Source organism: Schistocerca gregaria, chromosome 3 (assembly GCF_023897955.1).
Source record: "Schistocerca gregaria isolate iqSchGreg1 chromosome 3, iqSchGreg1.2, whole genome shotgun sequence".
Classification (NCBI taxonomy): domain Eukaryota; kingdom Metazoa; phylum Arthropoda; class Insecta; order Orthoptera; family Acrididae; genus Schistocerca; species Schistocerca gregaria.
In genome coordinates, this window is record NC_064922.1 from 328961944 (window position 1) to 328982769 (window position 20826).

General features: G+C 41.8%; 1 protein-coding gene across 6 annotated transcripts in view; it reads left to right on the top strand.

The window, feature by feature from the left end:
• The first annotated feature begins 18826 nt into the window (after positions 1-18826).
• The window catches only part of LOC126353792 (probable cytochrome P450 6a13), a 96805-nt gene continuing 94805 nt past the window's right edge, over positions 18827-20826 (top strand). For 2 of the 6 annotated variants that reach the window (XR_007565205.1, XM_050002882.1), the window contains exon 1: positions 18838-19500. Coding sequence is in view for 4 of the 6 variants with exons in the window: in XM_050002882.1 (XP_049858839.1) it covers positions 19178-19500 (323 nt within the window). In the remaining 2 variants the exon portion in view is untranslated. Of the gene's footprint in view, positions 19501-20826 lie in introns of all 6 variants that reach the window. The other 4 variants (XM_050002884.1, XM_050002883.1, XM_050002880.1 and 1 more) reach the window with 3 other exon arrangements.

Below are 20826 nucleotides of genomic sequence, written 5' to 3' on the forward strand. Positions count from 1 at the left end.
AAGACTGAAAAAAGGTTTCTGAAAAAAGAGCGCTTAGATAATTATAAAGCATGGTTAGTTTTGTCTCCATCCAAAGAATGTCTATTTGCAAAGTGTGCCCTTTCTTTGCTCCTACTCTTAAGGGTGGGTGTCATGTGGGAATGGAGTTAAAGACATTAGTGACTGTACCTCTGACAAAATTTGCTAAGTTACTAGGTAAAAATGGTGACCTGGAAAATCACAGTAGAGCAGTATATCATCAGCAAGCTTTAGGACGTGCCAACGACGTTTTTGTTTCTTAACAAAATCCAAATAAATCGGTTGAAAATCAGTTGGCACCTACCGACTAAAGAGAATGAAAAAAAAAAGAAAAAAGTTGTCATTTCCTTTGCAAAAGTCATATTTCTTGGAAGGCAGAACATACCTTTTATATAACAACGAGATGATGGCTCTTGTTTTTTCTAACGATCCTGGACTATTAAATAAAGGCAACTTTAAAGAGTTGACGAAATTTCGCGCCGAAGAATGTGGGGAAATTGAATTAGAAGCAGAGTAATAAAAGACGAACCTTTTTAAGTAAAACTGTTCAAAATGAGTTGATTGGATGCTGTAGCGAAGAAATTATTTCTCAGATAGTAAACAGGATAGAAGAAAACAAATTCTACAGTACTGGGTTTGGTGAGACAACTGACAGCAGCCACAAAACTCAGATGTCAATTTTTTAAACATACGTTTATAAAGATGTGATCAGAGAAGATTTCATAGGTTTCATCAATCCACTGGAGCCACAGACAAATCTGCGGAAATAAAACTTCAAAGTTGGATCCAAAAGTAATAAAAACGAAAATTTCTCTTCAACATCTGACGATGAAAATGATCACCTTGAGTCTTTTAAAGATGCTTGTGCTTCTAATAAATGTAACAAAGAGAGAGCAGATGAAGAGGATAAAGATCCCAGAATAAATGGAATACACTTAGGTAAAAATGTGATAAACACTATGAGACATCTTAATCTCGACTTCAGTAAATGTACTGGTATTGCAACCGATGGCTGCTCCGTCATGAGTTCCGAAATTGTTGGAGCAGTTGTCACAATAAAGAACGAATGTATTAATACTGAAAGAGCCCCATGTTTCAACCATTCTTTGAATTTATCTATTTCTAAGTGTTGTGATATAGAAAAAGTGAGAAACTCAACTGATATTGTTAAGGAGGTTGTTTTATTTTTTACAGCCTCTCCAAAAAGAAATGCTGTGCTCGTTAAGCATACAGGCAGTCAGCTTGTATCCATGTGTGAAACGAGATGGGTAGAAAGGCAGTTATCTGTAGTGTCGTTTCAAAAAAAAAAAAAAAAAAAAAAAAAAAAAAAAAAAAAAAAAAAAAAATCGTGTTGTGCCTTCAGAAAATTTCACAATGGACTTTTCAAGTGGTACCTCTAGTGAAACAGCTATGACGCTTTTATACGCTATCAGTAACGGAGAATTTATCTTTACCCTAGTTTACCTTGCTGATGTGCTCTGTCAAACATGGCCTCTCAGTAAATTTTTCCAAAAAGAAACTATTGATGTTACAGAAGCAACTGATACCGTAAACGACACTTTATCAGTCTTAAAAACAAAGCGAGATAATGCAGTTGCAGGGTTCAGTCTCCTTTATGATGAAGCCAAGAGAATCACAGATATTGTTGGAAGCACCATCCAAAACACCCAGAATTTCGTCTCGCCAAATTGATGATGATCATGAAGTCCCATACTCCGAGGAGCGCAGGGGACGATGTGGGAGACCCGCAACGATGACTAGGCAAGGTTCTCGCCGAATTAACAGATCTGATTTTGCTCCATCGAGTCCAGAAAGTTTGTTTTGGGTTAATGTCTTCATCCTCATTCTCGACACAATTAGCACCGATCTTGAAAGCAAACTCTCTAAAAATGTTAATTCTCGTCAACCTGACCACGCTTCTACCAAAAGTGTTCTTCGTCGACAAGTTCCCTGGAGTCAGTGGTTAGTGATACCGAGACAGTGGCTAGAAAGTATTATAAAGTGTTTGGAAGGGTTGAAAGTGACTGCATATGTAATGTGAGGGCAGAAGTCAAGTTGTGGGTGACAAAATGGAAAAGAGAAGATGCAAAGAAAACACTTCTACCAAACTCTGCAGTTGAGTGTTTGCAGTTTTGTACTACAGACATTTTCCCCTTGATTACATCTTTAATGTTGATCCTTTATTGTCTTACTGTCTCAACTGCAACATCCGAAAGATCTTTCTCTACGCTGAAATTGATTAAGACCTAGTTAAGAAATCGTTGTGGACAATACCGTGTAACTGGGATTGTTTTATTGTACGTACATAGGAACATTGTTATTAGCAAAGAAAAAAAAATCATAGATAGATTTATTGAAAAGGGTGGAAAGAGGAGAAGATATATGCTTTCTGAGGTCTAGATGTTGTAAAGAGAGCAGATGAGAAAAGATAGAGTAATTAATAATTACGAAACTATATTAGTTTTTGCGCTTTTATTAACTGTAATAACAACAAACCACCTGCTAATATGCATAAAACGGATCAGATATCTACTTTAAATATAGAGAGCCAATACAAAAATTGTTAACGTAATTTATACCAAAATTTAAATAACTTACTACACAGAAATATATCATATTGTATTCAAAATTATTGTTTTATATCTCTTGTATAAATTTGTAATGACTATTGCTCATACTGTTGTTTTTATTCAGAACTAGTATGTTTCTAAACTGCTTAAAAATTGAAAAGGTAAAAAGAACTATCAATTTATTTACGGTTTTACTAATATTGTTTTAAAATAAACACTTATGTAAATTGGCTCTTTCCTGTTAACAATTATGTAAATGTAAATATCTGTGTAACGACTTTGAAGCCTAGACGTCTGAACAATTTTTAGACGTCTGTTTCCCCAAAGTAAAGCACGGCCTTCTCGCGTCTTTGATATGTTGTCTCAAAATGCTTGAAATGCTACATTTTGAAGACCTTTTTTTATTTGTTTTCTGGGGAACACCCCCTGGTTCCCAGGTTCTCTTCGAGTTCTTTAAACCGCCACTGCCGTGCCATCAAGAAATGTTCTGTCACTAGGCATTGCACGCCACACAGTCACCCGTTGATGGTGAAGAGACTTCTCGATCGTGAAATGCGGATTCTCGGTCCCCCAAATGCGCCAATTTTCCTTATTGACGAACTCATCCAAATGAAAGTGAATTTCGTCGCTAAACCAAACCATACAATTCCCATCATCCCCCGCGGCCAATCACGCAGTTTGAACGTCCTAACGGAAACCGTTCAGAAGTTATGAATATTTTATTTCATATAGCTCAGTAATTGTCACCCTGTACCTTTGTAATGCGATCTGTTGTTAAAGAAGAAGTTACAAAATTATTGTCCTCGCTGTAACCATGCAAAAGCTGTTCTTATTTTGTGTTTCGTTTCTTTTCCCCCTTGTATTGTTTATGGACTATATTTAGTAAAGAAAATGTCGGTCATTTACTGGTAGCGACGCAGTTCGGAAGCTTATACTCATTTACTTGTGACGCAGTGCGCTAGGTTTTTGTTGTACTGTTTTGTGCAATGAACCAGTGGAGCCATCAGACTGGTACATAAAATAGTAAGTCTTAGGTCAATGTAAACAAATAACTGTCTAACGCAATGTAAAAAACTGCTGCCTGCCACATACAAAATTCGGAACCTGAGTCCCATGCCTTAAAGTCGCGCAGTAGGCCCAGAGCCTCGCCGACTTGAATGCTTGACTTGGATTGTATTGATCAGGTGTGACAGACCGATGGGCTCAACCGTTGCTAATGCAGCTAGGTACGTCATCTGGTGACGTCACATGTAAAACTTCTGTCATACACTCTTGGGACGTTTCCCGACATTTGTGACCCCATGTGTCTTATATTAAATTACTCGTCTCAGCATCATCTACTGCACTCGGAGGCTTTTAAACATTAATAAGAATCATCCAGTATAGAGAACAATAGCAGTCCTATCACATCTTCGCATCTGCGCTCCTGACGATACCCTTATTTCTGATGAATACTCGCATTCGAGGACTACATACTGGGTTCTGTTACTTAAGAAGTCGTTGAGCCAAACATACCAGGGAACCTATTCCATATGCTCACACCTTCGTTAACAGTCTGCATTGGGGCACCATATCAAACGCATTTCGTAAATCTAGGAATATTGGATCTGCCTGTTGCCCTTCATCCATAGTTCGCAGGATATCATAGGAGGAAAGGGCAAACTAAGTTCCATATGAGTGATGTCTTCTGAACCCGTGCTGATTTATGGACAGAAGATCTTCCAGCACAAGGAAACTTGTTATTTCCGAACTAAGAATATGTCCAAGAATCTGCTGCAGGCTGATGTTAAGGTTATTGGTCTGTAATTATGTCGGTCTGTTCTTTTACCCTTTTTATATACAGGTGTGAGGAGTATCAGATTTGTGAGGGAGAGAGACTGGTGGAATGTGAGAAGGTGAAGGTCACTGTGAAAAGAGCACTGGGATCCCCATCAAGCCTCATAGCACCCATAGCCTGCTTAACCTATCATTTCAACTTGCCAAAACTCTCTTCCAACACTCACTAAATCCAGAGCTGAAACCATCCCAGAACACTGTTGTTAACCTTTCCTCCAAAATCCTCAGCCCCACAGAAGTTTCAGTCCTCTCCGATTGCCTCACCTTAAGCCCTACACTAAAGCTTAACTATGTGGGACTTGTCAGATGCCTACTCTCCTACTCCTGATCCCTGCAATGGAAACACTACTTTACCACCAATCTCTCCAATTAAAGTCAACCGATGTCCAGCATTGAACCCTGCCTCTACTAGTTCATACCATCATTCAACCATGTCCTGGCCCTCCCCCCTCCCACGTAACCACTCCCTGGTCACCTTTCAGGAATTCCTTGCTCCAACTTGGTCTCACCATCCTTCCCCAGGTCCTTCCTAAGAACATCAAGCTTTCAGCAAAAGCATCCACACACAACTACAAAACAAATTCTGACCTAATTAACCTACCTACAGACAAAGGTTCCACTACTGTCATTATGAATCACAGTGACTACCTGCTGGAAGGCATCTGGCTATTGTCCGTCTCCACTAATAAACTTTGCTAGAGTGATCTCATCCCAGAAGTCCAACATAATCTACAGTCCCTGCTTAAAACCTAGAGTCCTTCTCAGAATCTCTCCCTTGAAACAGTTTTCCTCCTGACCCACATGACAACCACATACTCCTTCTACATGCTCCCCAAATTCCACGAACCCAGCTGTCCTGGACGGCACATTGCCACTAGCTATTGTTCTCCCACTGAAAGAATTTTTTCCTTTGTGGATGAAAACCGCCAACATATTGCCTGAAATCTTGCCTTCCACAGCAAAGATACCAACCACTTCCTTCTCTGACTCTCCTCCACCCCCACATATGTAACTCCTGGATCCCTACTCATCATTGTTGATGCCACTTCCCTATACACCAACATCCCTCATGCACTTGGTTTTGTCACTATTGAAGACTACATCTCCCAACGTCCTTCAGACCCCAAACCCACTACCTCATTCCTCATACACCTTATCAACTATATACTAACATACAACTATTCCTCCTTTGAAGGGAAGGTATGCAAACAAATCAGAGCAAGCCCCTGCATGATACCGTCCTTTACCAACCTGTTTATGGACTGTCTAGAGGAAACCTTCCTAGCCTGTCAAAACCTGTTACCCCTGGTCTGGTTCACATTCATTGATATCTTCGTGATCTGGACTCAGGTACAGGAAACCCTATCCTCATTATTTCATAGCCTCAACACCTACTCTCCCATCTACTTCACTTGGTCCTCCTCAATTCAGCATGCCGCCTTCCTGGACGTTGACCTCATCCTCTCTGATGGCTCCATTCAAACCACTGTCCATATTAAACCCACCAACCACTAACAATACCTACATTTCGTGGTTACCACTTCTCCCACACCAAAAAATTCCCTCCCATACTGCCTGGCCAGACAGGGACAGTATATCTGCAGTGATGGGAGTTCCCTTGTCCAGTATGCTGTAGGTTTGACAAAGGCCTTCACTGACTGCCACTATTCGTCAGACCCTGTCCATAAACAGAATTCCCAGTTGTATCCCCACCCATCCTCAATCCTCCCATCAACCCTCAAGAACCAGCTACAAAGGAGTACCCCATTCATCAACCAGTATCACCATGGACATGAACAACTAAACCAAGTCCTTCGTCAGGGCTTTGATTATCTATCATCTTGACCTGAAATTAGGATCATCCCACCCAAGATCCTTTCCACCCCTCCAAAAGTAGTGTACCATCACCCACCCAACCTCCACAACATTCTAGTCTACCCCATGCCCTTGCCATAGCGATCATATCCCTGTGGAAGCCACATCCACTCACCCAGCCCAATCCATTCACCCAGGACTTACTATACCAGTCCTGTTATTGGCTTATCCTCGTCCAGTAGACGCTGGGCCACCTGTGAAAGCAGGCATGTCATATACCAGCTCTGCTGCAATCTTTGCTCAGCTTTTTATATTGGTATGACAACCAACTAGCTGTCCTCCATGATGACTGCCCACCATCAAACTGTGACCAAGAGCAGAGTGGACCACTCTGTGGCACGACATGCTGCTGATCATAATAATTTTGTTTTCAGTTACTGTATCACAACCCAAGCCATCTGGATTCTCCCCTCCACCACAAGCTTTTCCTGAACTGCGTGATGGGAGTTATCCTTACAACACATTCTCTGCTCCTGAAATCATACCAGCCTCAATCTATGGTAAGCCAGTGTCCTAACACCCTCCACCCAACTGTTTCTGTGCTCCCTTTCGTGTCACCTTCTCACATTTCAGCTCCTGTAACCCTCACTGAGTGCTGTTTTCTGCTGGCACACCAACCGGAGTTTTCCCCTCTCTGTTCCTCTCCTTTCTGCTCCCCATTTTCCCTTCCCCTTCCTCCCTCATACCTTGTCCTGTGATTCTACTTTGATTAATGCAGTTGTATAGGATAAGTCACAAGCAGTATGTGGACACAAAATTTGACCTGAAATAGAACATGGAAATGATCAAAAATATAGAGACTAGAGAACAGCAGATAAGAACAACAAAGTGATACACACTAGATCTGGCTAAAATGGGGTGCCACTCCAGAGGCGAAATTTTAATTTTAAATAAAAAAATTCCGAGAGCGTACAGCGAGGTGAAAACATATCTTGATGCATTTCGAGCTACTCCAAGACATACGAATCTTTTCCACTTAGGTAAAGCAAAGTAAAGGGGTACGACCGCCCCCCCCCCCCCCTTTAATCCGCCAGTGTAGCACGGTGACTACCGAATGGTATGTGAAGGTTTTGGAAGATGATTTCATCCCCATTGTCCAAACTGACCCTGATTTCGACACGATATGGTTCATGCAAGACGGAGGTCGACCCAATCGAAGCAGGAGAATGTTTGATATCCTGGAGGAGCACTTTGGTGAATGCATTCTGGCCCTGGGGGACCCAGAGACCACTGGAATGGGTCCAAGGTGTACAGCAATAATCCCAAAACCACTGCTGAGCTGAAAACTGCCATTCAGGAGGTCATCGACAGCACCGATGTTCCGACACTTCAGCGGGTCATGAAGAACTACGCTATTCGTCTGAATCACATCATCGCCAATGATGGCAGGCATATCGAAAATGTCAAAACCTAAATCAGAATACCTGTAATGGCGTTTACATGTTGAATAAAGTGCGTGCGCACCGTAGTTTGTAACTAATTTACGTTTTTTTCATATATAGTTCAGTAATTGTCACTCTGTACTTCGAAAAAAGAGTAGCCTAACGGAACGCTACTCAACGCTGCCCCCTACCAGCGAGGGTAGGATTGACAAGCCCAACCAGTGCACGTGTGGCTAGGTACCTCATCTGGTGACGTCACATGTTCAATATCTGCCGTCCAGTTTTGAGGCATTTCTCGACGTTTGCGTCTTCATGTGTGCTATATTAAATTACTTGTCTCAACGTCACCTAATCGCTTTGGGGTTTTCAAAAGTTAATAACGGTCACTCTATACGCATGAATGATCTGACGGAGAGGGTGAGCAACACTCTGGGGCTGTCTGCTAAAGTGTCGTTCAGGAGGAGGATAAAAGGTGACTACACAAATTTTCCGGCTGGTATGATGAATGGCAGCTGGCTCTAAATGTATAACAATGTAAATTAATGCATATGGGTAGGAAAAACAACCCCATAATGTACGACTACTGTTTTAGTAATGTAGTGTTTGACACAGTCACGTCGGTTACAGTGTAACGGTCATGGTACGACAGTAATAGGGAAATAGAATGCTCGGCTAAATTTCATTGGGAGAATTTTAGGTAAATGTGGTCCACTTGCAAAGGAGACGGCTTATAGGACAAAAGTGCGATCCATTCTTGAGTACTGCTTGAATATTTGGGATCCCCACCAGATTGGGTGGAAGGAAGATATCGAAGCAATTCAGAGGTGTGCTGCTAGATTTGTTCAAACAACACGAAATATTACGGAGATGCTTTGGTGAGTCAGATGGGGAACACTAGGGGGGAGACGAAGTTCTTTTTGAGGAACAGTAATGAGAAAATTTAGAGAATTGAAATTTGAAGCTGACTGCAGAACGACTCCTCCGCCGCCAACATACATCTCGCTTAATGTTTACGAATATAAGAGAAACTAGGGCTCTTACGAAATCATATTTGGTTTTTCGCTCGCTCTACACTGAAGTGGCAAAGGTCATGTGATAACGATATGATGGCCGGAGTGGCCGAGCGGTTCTAGACGCTACAGTCTGGAACCGCGCGACGGCTACGGTCGCAGGTTCGAATCCTGCCTCGGGCATGCCCTTAGGTTAGTTAGGTTTAAGTGGTTCTAAGTTCTAGGGGACTGATGAACTGAGAAGTTAAGTCCCATAATGCTCAGAGCCATTTGAACTATTTTGATAACGATACACACACACACACACACACACACACACACACACACACACACAAATGGCGGTAATTCGCGTAAACAAGGTATAAAAGAGCAGTGAATTGACAGAGCTGTCATATGTACGCAAGTGATTCATGTAAAAAGATTTCCTAGTTGATTATGACTGCACGAAAGAAATTAACGGACTCTCAACGCGGAATGGTAAATGGAGCTAGGCGAATGGAAGATCACATTTCGGAAATCGTTAGGGAACTCAATATTGCGAGATCTGCAGTGTCAAGAGCGTGCTGAGGATATCAGATTTAAGGCATGAGCCCTCCCCACAGATTACGCAGTGATCGGCGGCCTTCACTTAGTGCCCGAGAGCAGCAGCGTTCGCATAGCGTTGTCAGTGCTAACTGACAAGCAACACTGCGTGAAATAACTGCAGAAGCCAATGTGGGACATACGATGGATTCATCAGTTAAGACAGTGTGGCGAAATCTGAAGTTAATGGGCTATGGGAGCGGACTACCAATGCGAGTGCCTTTGCACAACATTGTCTGCAGTGCCTCTTCTGGACTTGTGAGCATATAAGATGGACTCTAGACGACCGGAAAACTGTGGCCTGATCTGGTGAGCTCCAATTTCAGATGGTAAGAATGATCGTAAGGTTCGAGTGTGGCGCAGACCCCAAAAAGCCATCGGCCCAAGTTGCCAACAAGGCACTGTGCAAGGTGGCTCCATAATGGTGTGGGCTGTGTTTCCATGGTAAGGACTGGTCCTCCTGTCCAAGTGAACCGATCATCGACTGAAAATGGTTGTGTTCGACTACTTGGAGACCATTTTCAGCCATTCATGGACTTCACGTTCACAAACAATGATGTAATTTTTATGGATGACAATGCGCCACGTCAAGTTTCTGGGCAGTTCGAGTGAATGATCTGGCTACTCAGATCGCCCTACGTGAATCACATTGAACAGTTATGGGACATAACTGAGAGGTCAAAAAATCCTGCAACAGCAATACTTTCGCAACTGTGGACAGCTATAGTGGCAGGATGGCTCAATATTTCTTGAGTCCATTCATGACAAGTTTCTGCACTACTCCAGGCAAAAGGAGTTGCGACGCGATATTAGGAGGTATCATCTGAATGTACTTGCGAGTGTAGCAGGGAAAGAAACGACCAGTAGTGGTACAAGGTACTCCACGTCACACACAGTACCGAGGGATGCAGGGTATGTATGTAGATGTAGATTTGATGGAGATGTTCAATCCTTTCCACAACGGGTGCAGTGTGCCGAGAAATTTGGACACTCAATACTACTGGATGTTCAGAGGCTGCTGATACATTTGACATTGCTAAAACATGAACCTGTCGATGGGGAAGTGGTTTACAGATATTTCACTTTCCTGGGACATGACGGGGCGTCTCAACCATTGCTACTTGTGGTCAGGCCTTCAGACACTCATTTGCCACCTGCAAAATTCCGAAGGATGCCCGATTGTCAAAATATCTTCCAATGATCGGCTGTCTGGATCGTGAGCCAGTTGAACCTCTATGTCTCAAACAAGAACTGCATACTGGGCTTGCACAAATGAAATCGCATCAGCGACTTAATCCTTGTAAATCAGCGAAGAGCAATATGAATTAATAGGTTGTTTGTGATGTTGAAATTCGAGTTACGATGTGATCACATGGAATTGTTGCGGATAATAATCAGAAAATAATGTCCACGTTTCGTCAAATGTGAGGGCGATTTGATTCGAGAGAGGAACCAACTTCTTAAGTGAGAAAAATGTCTCACGGGAAGCCCAAGACAGGAAGAGTGACCTTACGAGACAATCATCAGGGACCAGAAAGGCAGTGAAGTCGTGTTTCAACTGCTGTAAATATGATCCCAACCCTATATCTTCAGTTGATCCTCCAGAAGCCGAATTTCTTGATAGAGCAACTCATTTTGCTGCTGCCATTGTCAAAATTTTAGTTGGAACAGCTGTTCCAATTGCTGTTGACAGAGTTTCATAAACTTAGCAACAATGGTATGTTTTACCTCGTCACCAGTTATTGTAACTGTGATCAGCAGAAGATTGGGAACGACGTATAAGAAATCGCTGAGGCTGGATTTGTGAGCAAGGTGTCATCAACTGCACTTCGCCAAATGTGAACAGCAACACAAACAACAAGAGAAAACAAACATGTGAAGACAGAACTACAGATACACGAAGTCCAACGAGTAATCCAGAGAGAGAGAAAACCTGTGATAGTGCGAAAGATGAGATCAAGAATCAATTGGTGTGTTATGCTAATGATACGACTGTGATCGAGCAAGGTGGCGCAGCGAGTTAGTACACTGCGCTCGCATTCAGGACGACAGTTCAGATGCATGTTCATCCACCCTGATGTAAGTTTTGCGTGATTTCCTGAAGTCGCTCCAGGTGAATACCGGGATGATTCCTCTGGTGTCGACAGCATCTTCGTCGACCACTCCCAGCGTGCCGGTCACAACAAGGCTTCTAGGCGAACCCGCTCTTCCATTGCTCGCTGCCTCAGATCATAGAGTAGAAATATCTCCTGAGTAAGTATTGCGTTTTGTGCAGATTGTCACATTAAATTGCGAATGTCACATGATCTTGTGACAACGTTGTTTGTTAGTGCTTATGACAGAGCTCGAAAAATCTAATATTACACGTATTTGTTGCGTTTCCGCCATCTTTTTTTTTTTTTGTTCGTAATAGCAACAGAGAATTATTTTAGTTGCTACAGGTTCAAAGAGAAATATATGAAAGGAGAAAAAATGGGTATTGTATGAATACTTTGACGTGCTGATACCGTTTTGTTGTTCTGGTTGCTTTTTGAACAAAAGTTTTAAATCTAGTATTATGTGTGAAAATTGTGTAGTACTATCAAGCAAAGTCTTATATATGCAGCACTCATTTCTTGGCATTCGTACACATAAAAGGCGAGAAACTTACAGCTAGAAAAAAATGGCCTCGTCTTTTGACAGCAGTAAATTAAAAAAAATACTGGCAGAAGTTAGGCCTTTTCATTTTTACGCATTTCTAATAGCACACATCTGGGTAATTTATTGTCAGTTTGCTTGTTTTAAACTGAAATATACATCCCAAGGGTACTGTGTAATATGAAGAAATAGTTTTGTTAGTCAAAATAAAAATATTTATGAAATATTCCACACTCGGTTGGGTAGTGTCTGTGTGTGTGTGTGTGTGTGTGTGTGTGTGTGTGTGTGTGTGTGTATGAAAAAGAGAGAGAATTTAAAGTAAACAGGAAGTCAAAAGTATACTAATAGCAATGTGAAATAAAGACCTGCGAAGTATATGAAAGCTGTGGTAAAGAACACTTCCTTTATTTATTTGTATTTCAACACTGGCAGCCTCACAGCTTTGTTGCATATTCTGCTTTGCAAGTAAGTCAATAAGAAATCAACAGATTGAATGTTGAATGTGAACCATAATAATGGGGAACAAAAATTAAAAATCAGACACACACACATACATACGTATACACTCACACACACACGTGTGTGTTAGCAAAGTAAAATTCAGCTGCCTCTTTGGAATTACCTTCAAAGTATTGTCATCGCATCGCATAAAATACAAGATGCGATAAAACTCCTTCATGTGTGTGACTGTCCACTTCCCTTCATGTTGTTTCATGGTCTACACCTCAACACATGACACTGAGGATCTATAATGTAATGGAGGCATCTGTACTTAAGTTCACGCAGTCTACACAATATTGAGGGAGAGGGACGTGGGAGTGGCAGCAGACAAATGTGTTATACGTATTTTTAATGTTTAGGATACATGTGTCTTTGTAGTAATTTTACCAGCGATTGGATTTTTTTTCCGTTCTACTCAGTCTGTAAAGTTGTGGAAGTGTGCGCATTAAATGCGCTAAGTAAATAGATCGGAGTGTTACCATTAAGCAAAAATGTGCTCTAGTCTATAGCAAAGAGGAAAATATATAGACCCTATACAAAAACAGGAGAAAAAACGACGAAGAAACGTTAATATGCGGCAAATTCAGTATTTATTGGGACACTTTTAAAGGCACTGGCTTGCTATTAAGCCGTTCTCGATGCTATCACAGCAAAGATTTACCACAACAGACTCGACAATACGATAAAGTTCCGTATGAAACCGAAAGACAGTGGTGTTTGCCCCAAATATCAAAAACTGAGTGCGTCTGGGCTGGGGCACTTCTCGCAAAGAAGTAAAAATGCCTCTTCATTTTTCTCTTCGCGGATAAAGAGCCCGGTTTATTATGCAAAAAGTTATGATGTTTACGAAGTGTCTATACCAAATCCACAGCACCTACGAAGAGGATCTGCTTGTGCTAGCGATGTAATGACATTCTAAATGTACAAGGTACTTTACGGACAAACTGCGGCATCCCGAGATCTCTTCACCAGGGTTGCTATATATGTTAACAAAATAGAATCTGTTCTACGCATCCGAATGCTCATTGCAAAGATATTTCTACTCTATGTATCCGGCGGGAGGCAGTGCGCATACACGCCACCAGTGGACGCTGAATACACATTGTCTCATTGACTGCAACTCTGACACGCCAACTCGACAGTCTTTTCAAGCAGTCGCTTTGACCAAGTGATTCAGTGAACTTAGAAAACACCCACTACATCTCTGGCTAATAAGGACTTAAATGGACCGTCTACGTAAAGTTCCCGCTGCGCGGGAAAGACATCTACTCCGAAGAATAAATGAAATCCGTGGTATACACGCGCAGTATAACCGAATCACCATTGATCTGCACTTACAGCAACGTCAACAAGAAGTAAAAACTCAGTTAAAGGAGTACACAATTTGGCTGGACGGAATTACAGTAGTAAGTTAAATTTGAGAAATGTTGTAAGTTTAGTTAATGAAACAAATAAAATTAACGATCGACAGCTTACTACTTGGGCAAAATTACTGTCATTTTAATCACTGTCTGTTAACGGTGAAAAGCTGGTGTAAGAATGCTTGATTTCGTAGCAAGGAGAAAAAAAGCACATAATTGGTAAATATTATTCTAGCGTGATTTCAAATGGATATGTCACAGTTAACAAATAGCTTTAAATCAGACTGCAGCTCATGGAAATCAGTTAATGATAATCACAGAACAAAATCTCATCACTAGTAAACAGTTAAGTAAATGGTAAAATTCGTTGTGATGCTTACTGTCCTTAATTTTACTGTAAACGTTATTTATGTTTATGCATTACTGAATGCAGTTATGTAGCATAAAATTTACCGCAGTGATATAGCATCATTCGATAATCACTTTCTATTAGTTATAGTTACGTAATTTGCAAAGTCAAAATTTCGATTGTAAAAGAACGGCAAAGTTCGTGATATGATTTTAATGACTAATTGGTTTCTTACAGCTGTTGCTTTTATTGTTAGTCATTAAAAGGTATTGTAAATCAAACTGTGCAATTACTACTAATATTAGCTCAAGACCTTAACACACATTTCTGACTGATTGCAGTTGCATAAAAATGGAAACTTATTTATCGATGAAAAAGTGCAACAAAAAATATGTTTCAAATTACTACTTACTAGACTGAAGCACTTGCATTAATTATTGTTTTGCAAAAGATTAAATTTTTAATTACTATTATTTCTTTATTAAAAGCACTGTAATACCTTCTCGAATCATCAGTAATGTATATGATGGATCCGGCTTAGGTATTTTGTTTTAGGTGACAGTGAAGGTCATCACTTTCATATTACTTGGTGTTATTCAAACACAAAGAAACTACGTCGTTGGCTAGCTGTATATAAGTCTGACCATGTAATTAGTTGGATCTTACTTCATCATTCCTCTATACTGTTCAATATGTTTAGACCCACTAAACCTTACGCGTAAGGGACTAGGAAGTGTAGCATACTCTCGGGATTTAGGGCGGAATACATCAGAACTTTCTTTACTGACCTCTGAGCCTCCATTGCCTACTCTGTCACCCTCTCCGCATGCTGATGATCGAATACCATTTTTAAATTGTTCTCGGACGCGCTCTGAATCTATTCTGGCACTTTCCCGTTGAATTTAATGTTTTATACTTTACCCTGCAACTGTTCTACCGCATCTTCTACTTCCTTGAATTTTTCCTCTTGCCTTTTCTCATTAATAGCTTCATAATTACCCCAAGATACTATAATTTCCTCCAGCAATTTTTTTAGCTGATCCTCAGTAAACTGTTGACCTTTATTAAATTTTTCGTCTGCTTTTTCATGCGACTTTAATTTCAAAGTATTTGGTTCCTCAGACTATTTATCTATCTTTTTAGCCATTTGCTCTTTGCTGTTCTGGGATTCTTAAATGTGTTCGTCCAACCTAGCTGTGTTCTCTTTTATTATTTCTGAAAATTATGTCTTTAAAGTTCTTAATATCCTCCGTTTCTAATCTTGGCTCTTTAATATGAGTCTCCGACTTTTCGTTGACCTGAATAACCTCATTATTAACTAGTTCCATCTTTGAACTTATTTGATTGCTATTATTGGTTAGTATGACGTTCACATCTTTAAGGCCTGTGACTAAACGATAATTTACTTCTTGCAAACCATTATCTATTTTATTATAGGTTACATTTGTTGTATCATGAATTTCTCTCTCATTGGTCACTAACATTTCCTTAATATCCTTCACCGTCCTGGAACAGCCTGACGCTTTTTATTATTAGTTACATTTATTTTATCATTAATTTCTGTCTTATTGGACACTAACATTTCCTTAATATCCTGGAACTGTCTGACAGTGATGAAAGAGCTTTCACGGTAAATTATTATGTTGCTCGAACAGTCCACGGGTATACTGCCGGTTCATAGTGTCCAACGGGCACAAAATTTCGGCGACCAGACATGTCGCCATCATCAGGTGCGCTGACGAACTGAGCTCCTCAGGGCGGGCGGTTCATATTGTGCCCGTTGGACACTATGAACCTGCAGTATACCCGTGAACTGTTCGAATAACAAATACGCCGGGAGAAACTGAAGAATTACAATTATTATGTTGACTAAATCTTGTATTAAATTTAGGATCCACCTAACGATTAAGTCTTCATAATATCATAACAGTTACTAGTACCAGTTAATGTATATAAACCGCATCGATTCAGTTTGCTCTCAGTAATCCGTGAAACAGTGTTACCACGATCGCCCACGCCTTTTAAAGAACATTCACCGTACCTATTTATTATCTACGCTGGGATGAGTCGCTGCGAGGCTGTTGATCAGTACTGATTTGGGCGACGATGTGTTTCGGCTGTCTTGTAGCACTAAATTGGCTGTGAGTTGCTCTGCTTCGCCTGCAAGTTGCTCTGCGTTCCTCTGCGAGTAGCTCTGTGTCAGATGCATGCTGCTGCAGCACCACTTCGTGATGTGGGCGACTGCTCGTTGTTGCCGATAGCGCGGTTCTTCGACTCGGAAAGACCACACCTGTACAAAGAAACCTTCTCTGCCCCTCTAGAGGCTTCTTATTTTCTTGACCATTCGTTAACAGCTTTCACTTCGTCTTCTTGCTTGCGTCTTCTTTCTTCCGGATGTCTTCTTTCTTTAGGACGTATCTTCTCGTCTTGTACGTCTTGGTTTTTGTCAATGACTTTCTTTTATAGCCTCATTAGTGCCCGCAATTTCCGCCCTGTCACGGTCGCCACTGAGATGTTACTATCTCAGACTGGGTCACGTCGTAGTCTCTGTATAACTGTAATAGGCATAATAAGCTTAAAGACTCTCTTAATGACTGTCTGGGCGCTTACATAAATAAAGAAAGGAACGTCTCTTCCAGCATAAGGTCCGAAAATATACCTCTAAGACAGAATGACAGCAAATTTTCAGACTCACAAGAAATTATATCCATTTCATCCATCATTGTATACTTATAATAGGCAAACTGACAGTGGTTTTCCCTAATTTCTGAAGCTATCCTAGCTCTGTCTAGCTATCTCTAGCGTTTTCATTGTTTTACATATTCCTATATTTTTCTTTATACGACTGTATTTTTCTCTCCATTTATATGCTACTGTATTTTCTGTAAATTATTTCTTGACGTATTCATACTACATTTAAAATGGTTGATATTCAAATAAATAAATAAACAAAACTGAAGAAGAAGTACTAAACGAAATGGAGAGAAATGATCGTTATGGCTCAGTTTGGATAAAAGAAGGGATTGTTTGATACACTACTGGCCATTAAAATTACTACACCACGAAGATGAGCTGCTACAGACGCAAAATTTAACCGAGAGGAAGAAGACGCTGTGATATGCAAATGATTAGCTTTTCAGACCATTCACACAAGGTTGGCGCCGGTGGTGACATCTACAACGTGCTGACTTGAGGAACGTTTCCAACCGATTTCTCATACACAAACATCAGTTGACCAACGTTGCCTGGTGGAACGTTGTTGTGATGCCTCGTGTAAGGAGGAGAAATGCTTACCATCACGTTTCCGACTTTGATAAAGGTCGGATTGTAGACTATAGCAATTGCAGTTTATCGTATCGCAACATTGCTGCTCGCGTTGGTCGAGATCCAATGACTGTTAGCAGAATATGGAATCGGTGGGTTCAGGAGGGTAATACGGAACGCCGTGCTGGATCCCAAAGGCCTCTTATCACTAGCAGTCGAGATCACAGGCATCTTATCCGCACGCACGGCTGTAACGGATCGTGCAGCCACGTCTCGATCCTTGAGTGAACAGATGGGGACGTTTGCAAGACAACAACCATCTGCACGAACAGTTCGACGACGTTTGCAGCAGCATGGACTATCACCTCGGAGACCATGGCTGCAGTTACCCTTGACGCCGTATCACAGACAGGAGCGCCTGCGATGTTGTACTCAACGACGAACTTGGGTACACGAATGGTAAAACATCATCTTTTGGGATGACTCTAGGTTCTGTTTACAACACCATGATGGTCGCATCCGTGTTTGGCGACATCGCGGTGAACGCACATTGGGAAGCGTGTATTCGTTATCTCCGTACTGGCGTATCACCTGGCGTGATGGTATGGGGTGGTATTGATTACAGGTCTAGCTCACCTCTTGTTCACATTGACGGCACTTGGAACAGTGGACGTTACATTTCAGATGTGTTACGACCAGTGGCTCTACCCTTAATTCGATCCATGCGAAACCCTACTTTTCAGCAGGATAATGCACGACCGCATGTTGGAGGTCCTGTACGGGCCTTTGTGGATACATAAAATGTTCGACTGCTGCCCTGGCCAGCATGTTCTCCGAGCAACTGGCTCGTCACAATACGCCAATCACTGCTGTTGATGAACTGCGGTATCGTGTTGAAGCTGCATGGGCAGCTATTGCTGTACACGCCATCCAAGCTCTGTTTGACTCAGTGCCCAGGCGTAACAAGGTCGTTATTAAGGCCAGAGGTGGTTGTTCTGGGTACTGATTTCTCAGGATCCATGCACCCAAATTGCAGTCAGCCAGTTCTATTATAATATATTTGTTCAATGAATACCTGTTTATCATCTGCATTTCTTCTTGGTGTAGCAATTTTAATGGCCAGTAGTGTAGGTCACATTCTGAGACATCGCAGAAGCGTCAGTTTCTACTGTAGGAAAACGTTCTGGGCGGGCCGGGGCGGGGGGGGGGGGGGGATGAGGGGGGACTACGGGGGGGGGGGGGGGGTAAAAACTGTAGAGAGACAACAAGCCAATTCGATTCGCTGGTTCAAATGGATGTCGGTTGCAGCAATTATGCAGAAATGAAGAGGCTTCAGTTTTCGGGTAGAGCCTACAACAACAGCCCTGCCTGTCAGGAGACCAGACGGCTGTTGCGTAAGAGCAAGGTCGGATTACATGACGTGTCGTTATCTGCGAGTTAGCAGCGAGAGGCGCCAGTGTCCGCCCAGGAGATGCGCAGTGCACACGCGGTGCAGGGCTAGATATCGTCTGCTATGGCGGGGCCCACGAGCATCGACGATACACACACCACGTGCAGGCGGCTGCATGGCTTCTCCGGGTCATCGGCGACAACACAGACTGGTGCTCCGACCGCATCTGTGATTCACCGAGAAAGTTATGAGCTCTCAGCTGTTATTTAGTGGGTTGCTGACGCAGCAGCGGTACCTCTACTGTCAAGTATTGGCGAGAGGGCAGGTGCACATCAGACTTGAGACCTAGAGTTGCGACTTCTTGCGTGCTCCAGTTCGTCGTCTCTTATAAAACTCGTAAAGATGTTGTGGTCAGACAGTTTGTGGACAACGCTCTTGATTTTAACAGTGGTTATTGCTCTGTTGTATGTGTATTTGTCGTCTGTAAATAACTACTGGAAGAGACTCGGCGTTCCGTGCGTGAAAAGTGAACTCCTCTTCGGCAGTGCTCGTCGCGCCCTCTTCGCCCAGGAGTCGCTGCCCACATGTATCCACAGGATATACCAGGAGCTCGGCGACGTGCCTTTCGGAGGATTCTACCTTATGATGACACCTTGTCTCATGGTGAAAGATGTCGAACTCATCAATAAAATCCTTGTCTCTGACTTCGCGCATTTCACTGACAGGTAAGCCTCCAGTTCACCTTACTTTCTTTAAGTCCTCACTTTTCGAAATTTGTATGCCGTTTTTATCCCTTTTTACTGTAATAAAATTATAAACAGCCGACCAGTTTGCAATGGATAAAGAAATTCTTTACCTAGGTTTCGACAAATATAAATTTGTCTTTTTCAGAAGGTAACAATTTTACATTAGTAAGGACTAATGTACCATCGCCGTTTTTACACTTGTCGGCATAGATACATGTGTCAAAAATAAATATAGCCCTAAAATTAGGGTTTGTCACGTTAATATAAAATAACTCATGGATCTTGCAGAGCTATTTTATATAAATAAACCACTATACACAAACAATTAATTAGTACTTAGCTTTCGATGCGCAGCTACAGCTGCAACCGGTCAGCGCGGAATGTAAACACAGGTTTAAAAATGGTTCAAATGGCTCTGAGCACTATGGGACTCAACTGCTGTGGTCATCAGTCCCCTAGAACTTAGAACTACTTAAACCTAACTAACCTAAGGGCATTACACACATCCATGCCCGAGGCGGGATTCGAACCTGCGACCGTAGCAGTCGCCCGGTTCCGGCCTGCGCGCCTAGAACCGCGAGACCACCGCTGCCGGCGTAAACACAGGTAAGAGGTTACGTTGCTCGATACGAAACACTCACAAATATCAGGTCACAACACAAGAAAGGCAGAGGTGAATGAAGAAACCACTAATAAGTCACTTACATAGAAAATATTATCACAAAAACCGTTAAAATATGTATCTGAAACCTAAAAATATATAAAAACTTGGAGAGCGATCTCACACGCAGTCACTCGCTTATGACGTCACACCAAAGATCCATCCAATACTGCACTGAAAAGGTGCTGTGATTTTCATATCTGCGTCACTACTACTCCTTTATCCATTCCAATCTGTTTTTTGTATTAAAGCACTGTCCCACCCCCCTTCCTCGTTTCTCTACTCCCCTTCACTACCCAGCTAACCATTCCTTGCTGCTTCACGATGTGACCTACCAGTCTATCTCTTCCTTTTGCGAATTCGTCACCTACATTGGCATCTACAGGAATAATCTGCAATTCCCTCCTAAGTGCTTGGCAGACGGTTCATATAACCACTTTCAAGATACTACTCGACCGATTAACGCTCCCTCTGGAGATAGGAATCAACAAAATCTTATCATATTCGGAGGAGAAAGTTGTGCTTGAAATTTCGTGAAAAGACCTTGCCGCAACAAATAGTTGTTTTCTCCCTATTTCGAAGTTATACCTCCACTAATTATCCGATCTACTCGTTTTTATCTTCTGCACTCTTTTGTAGCATCA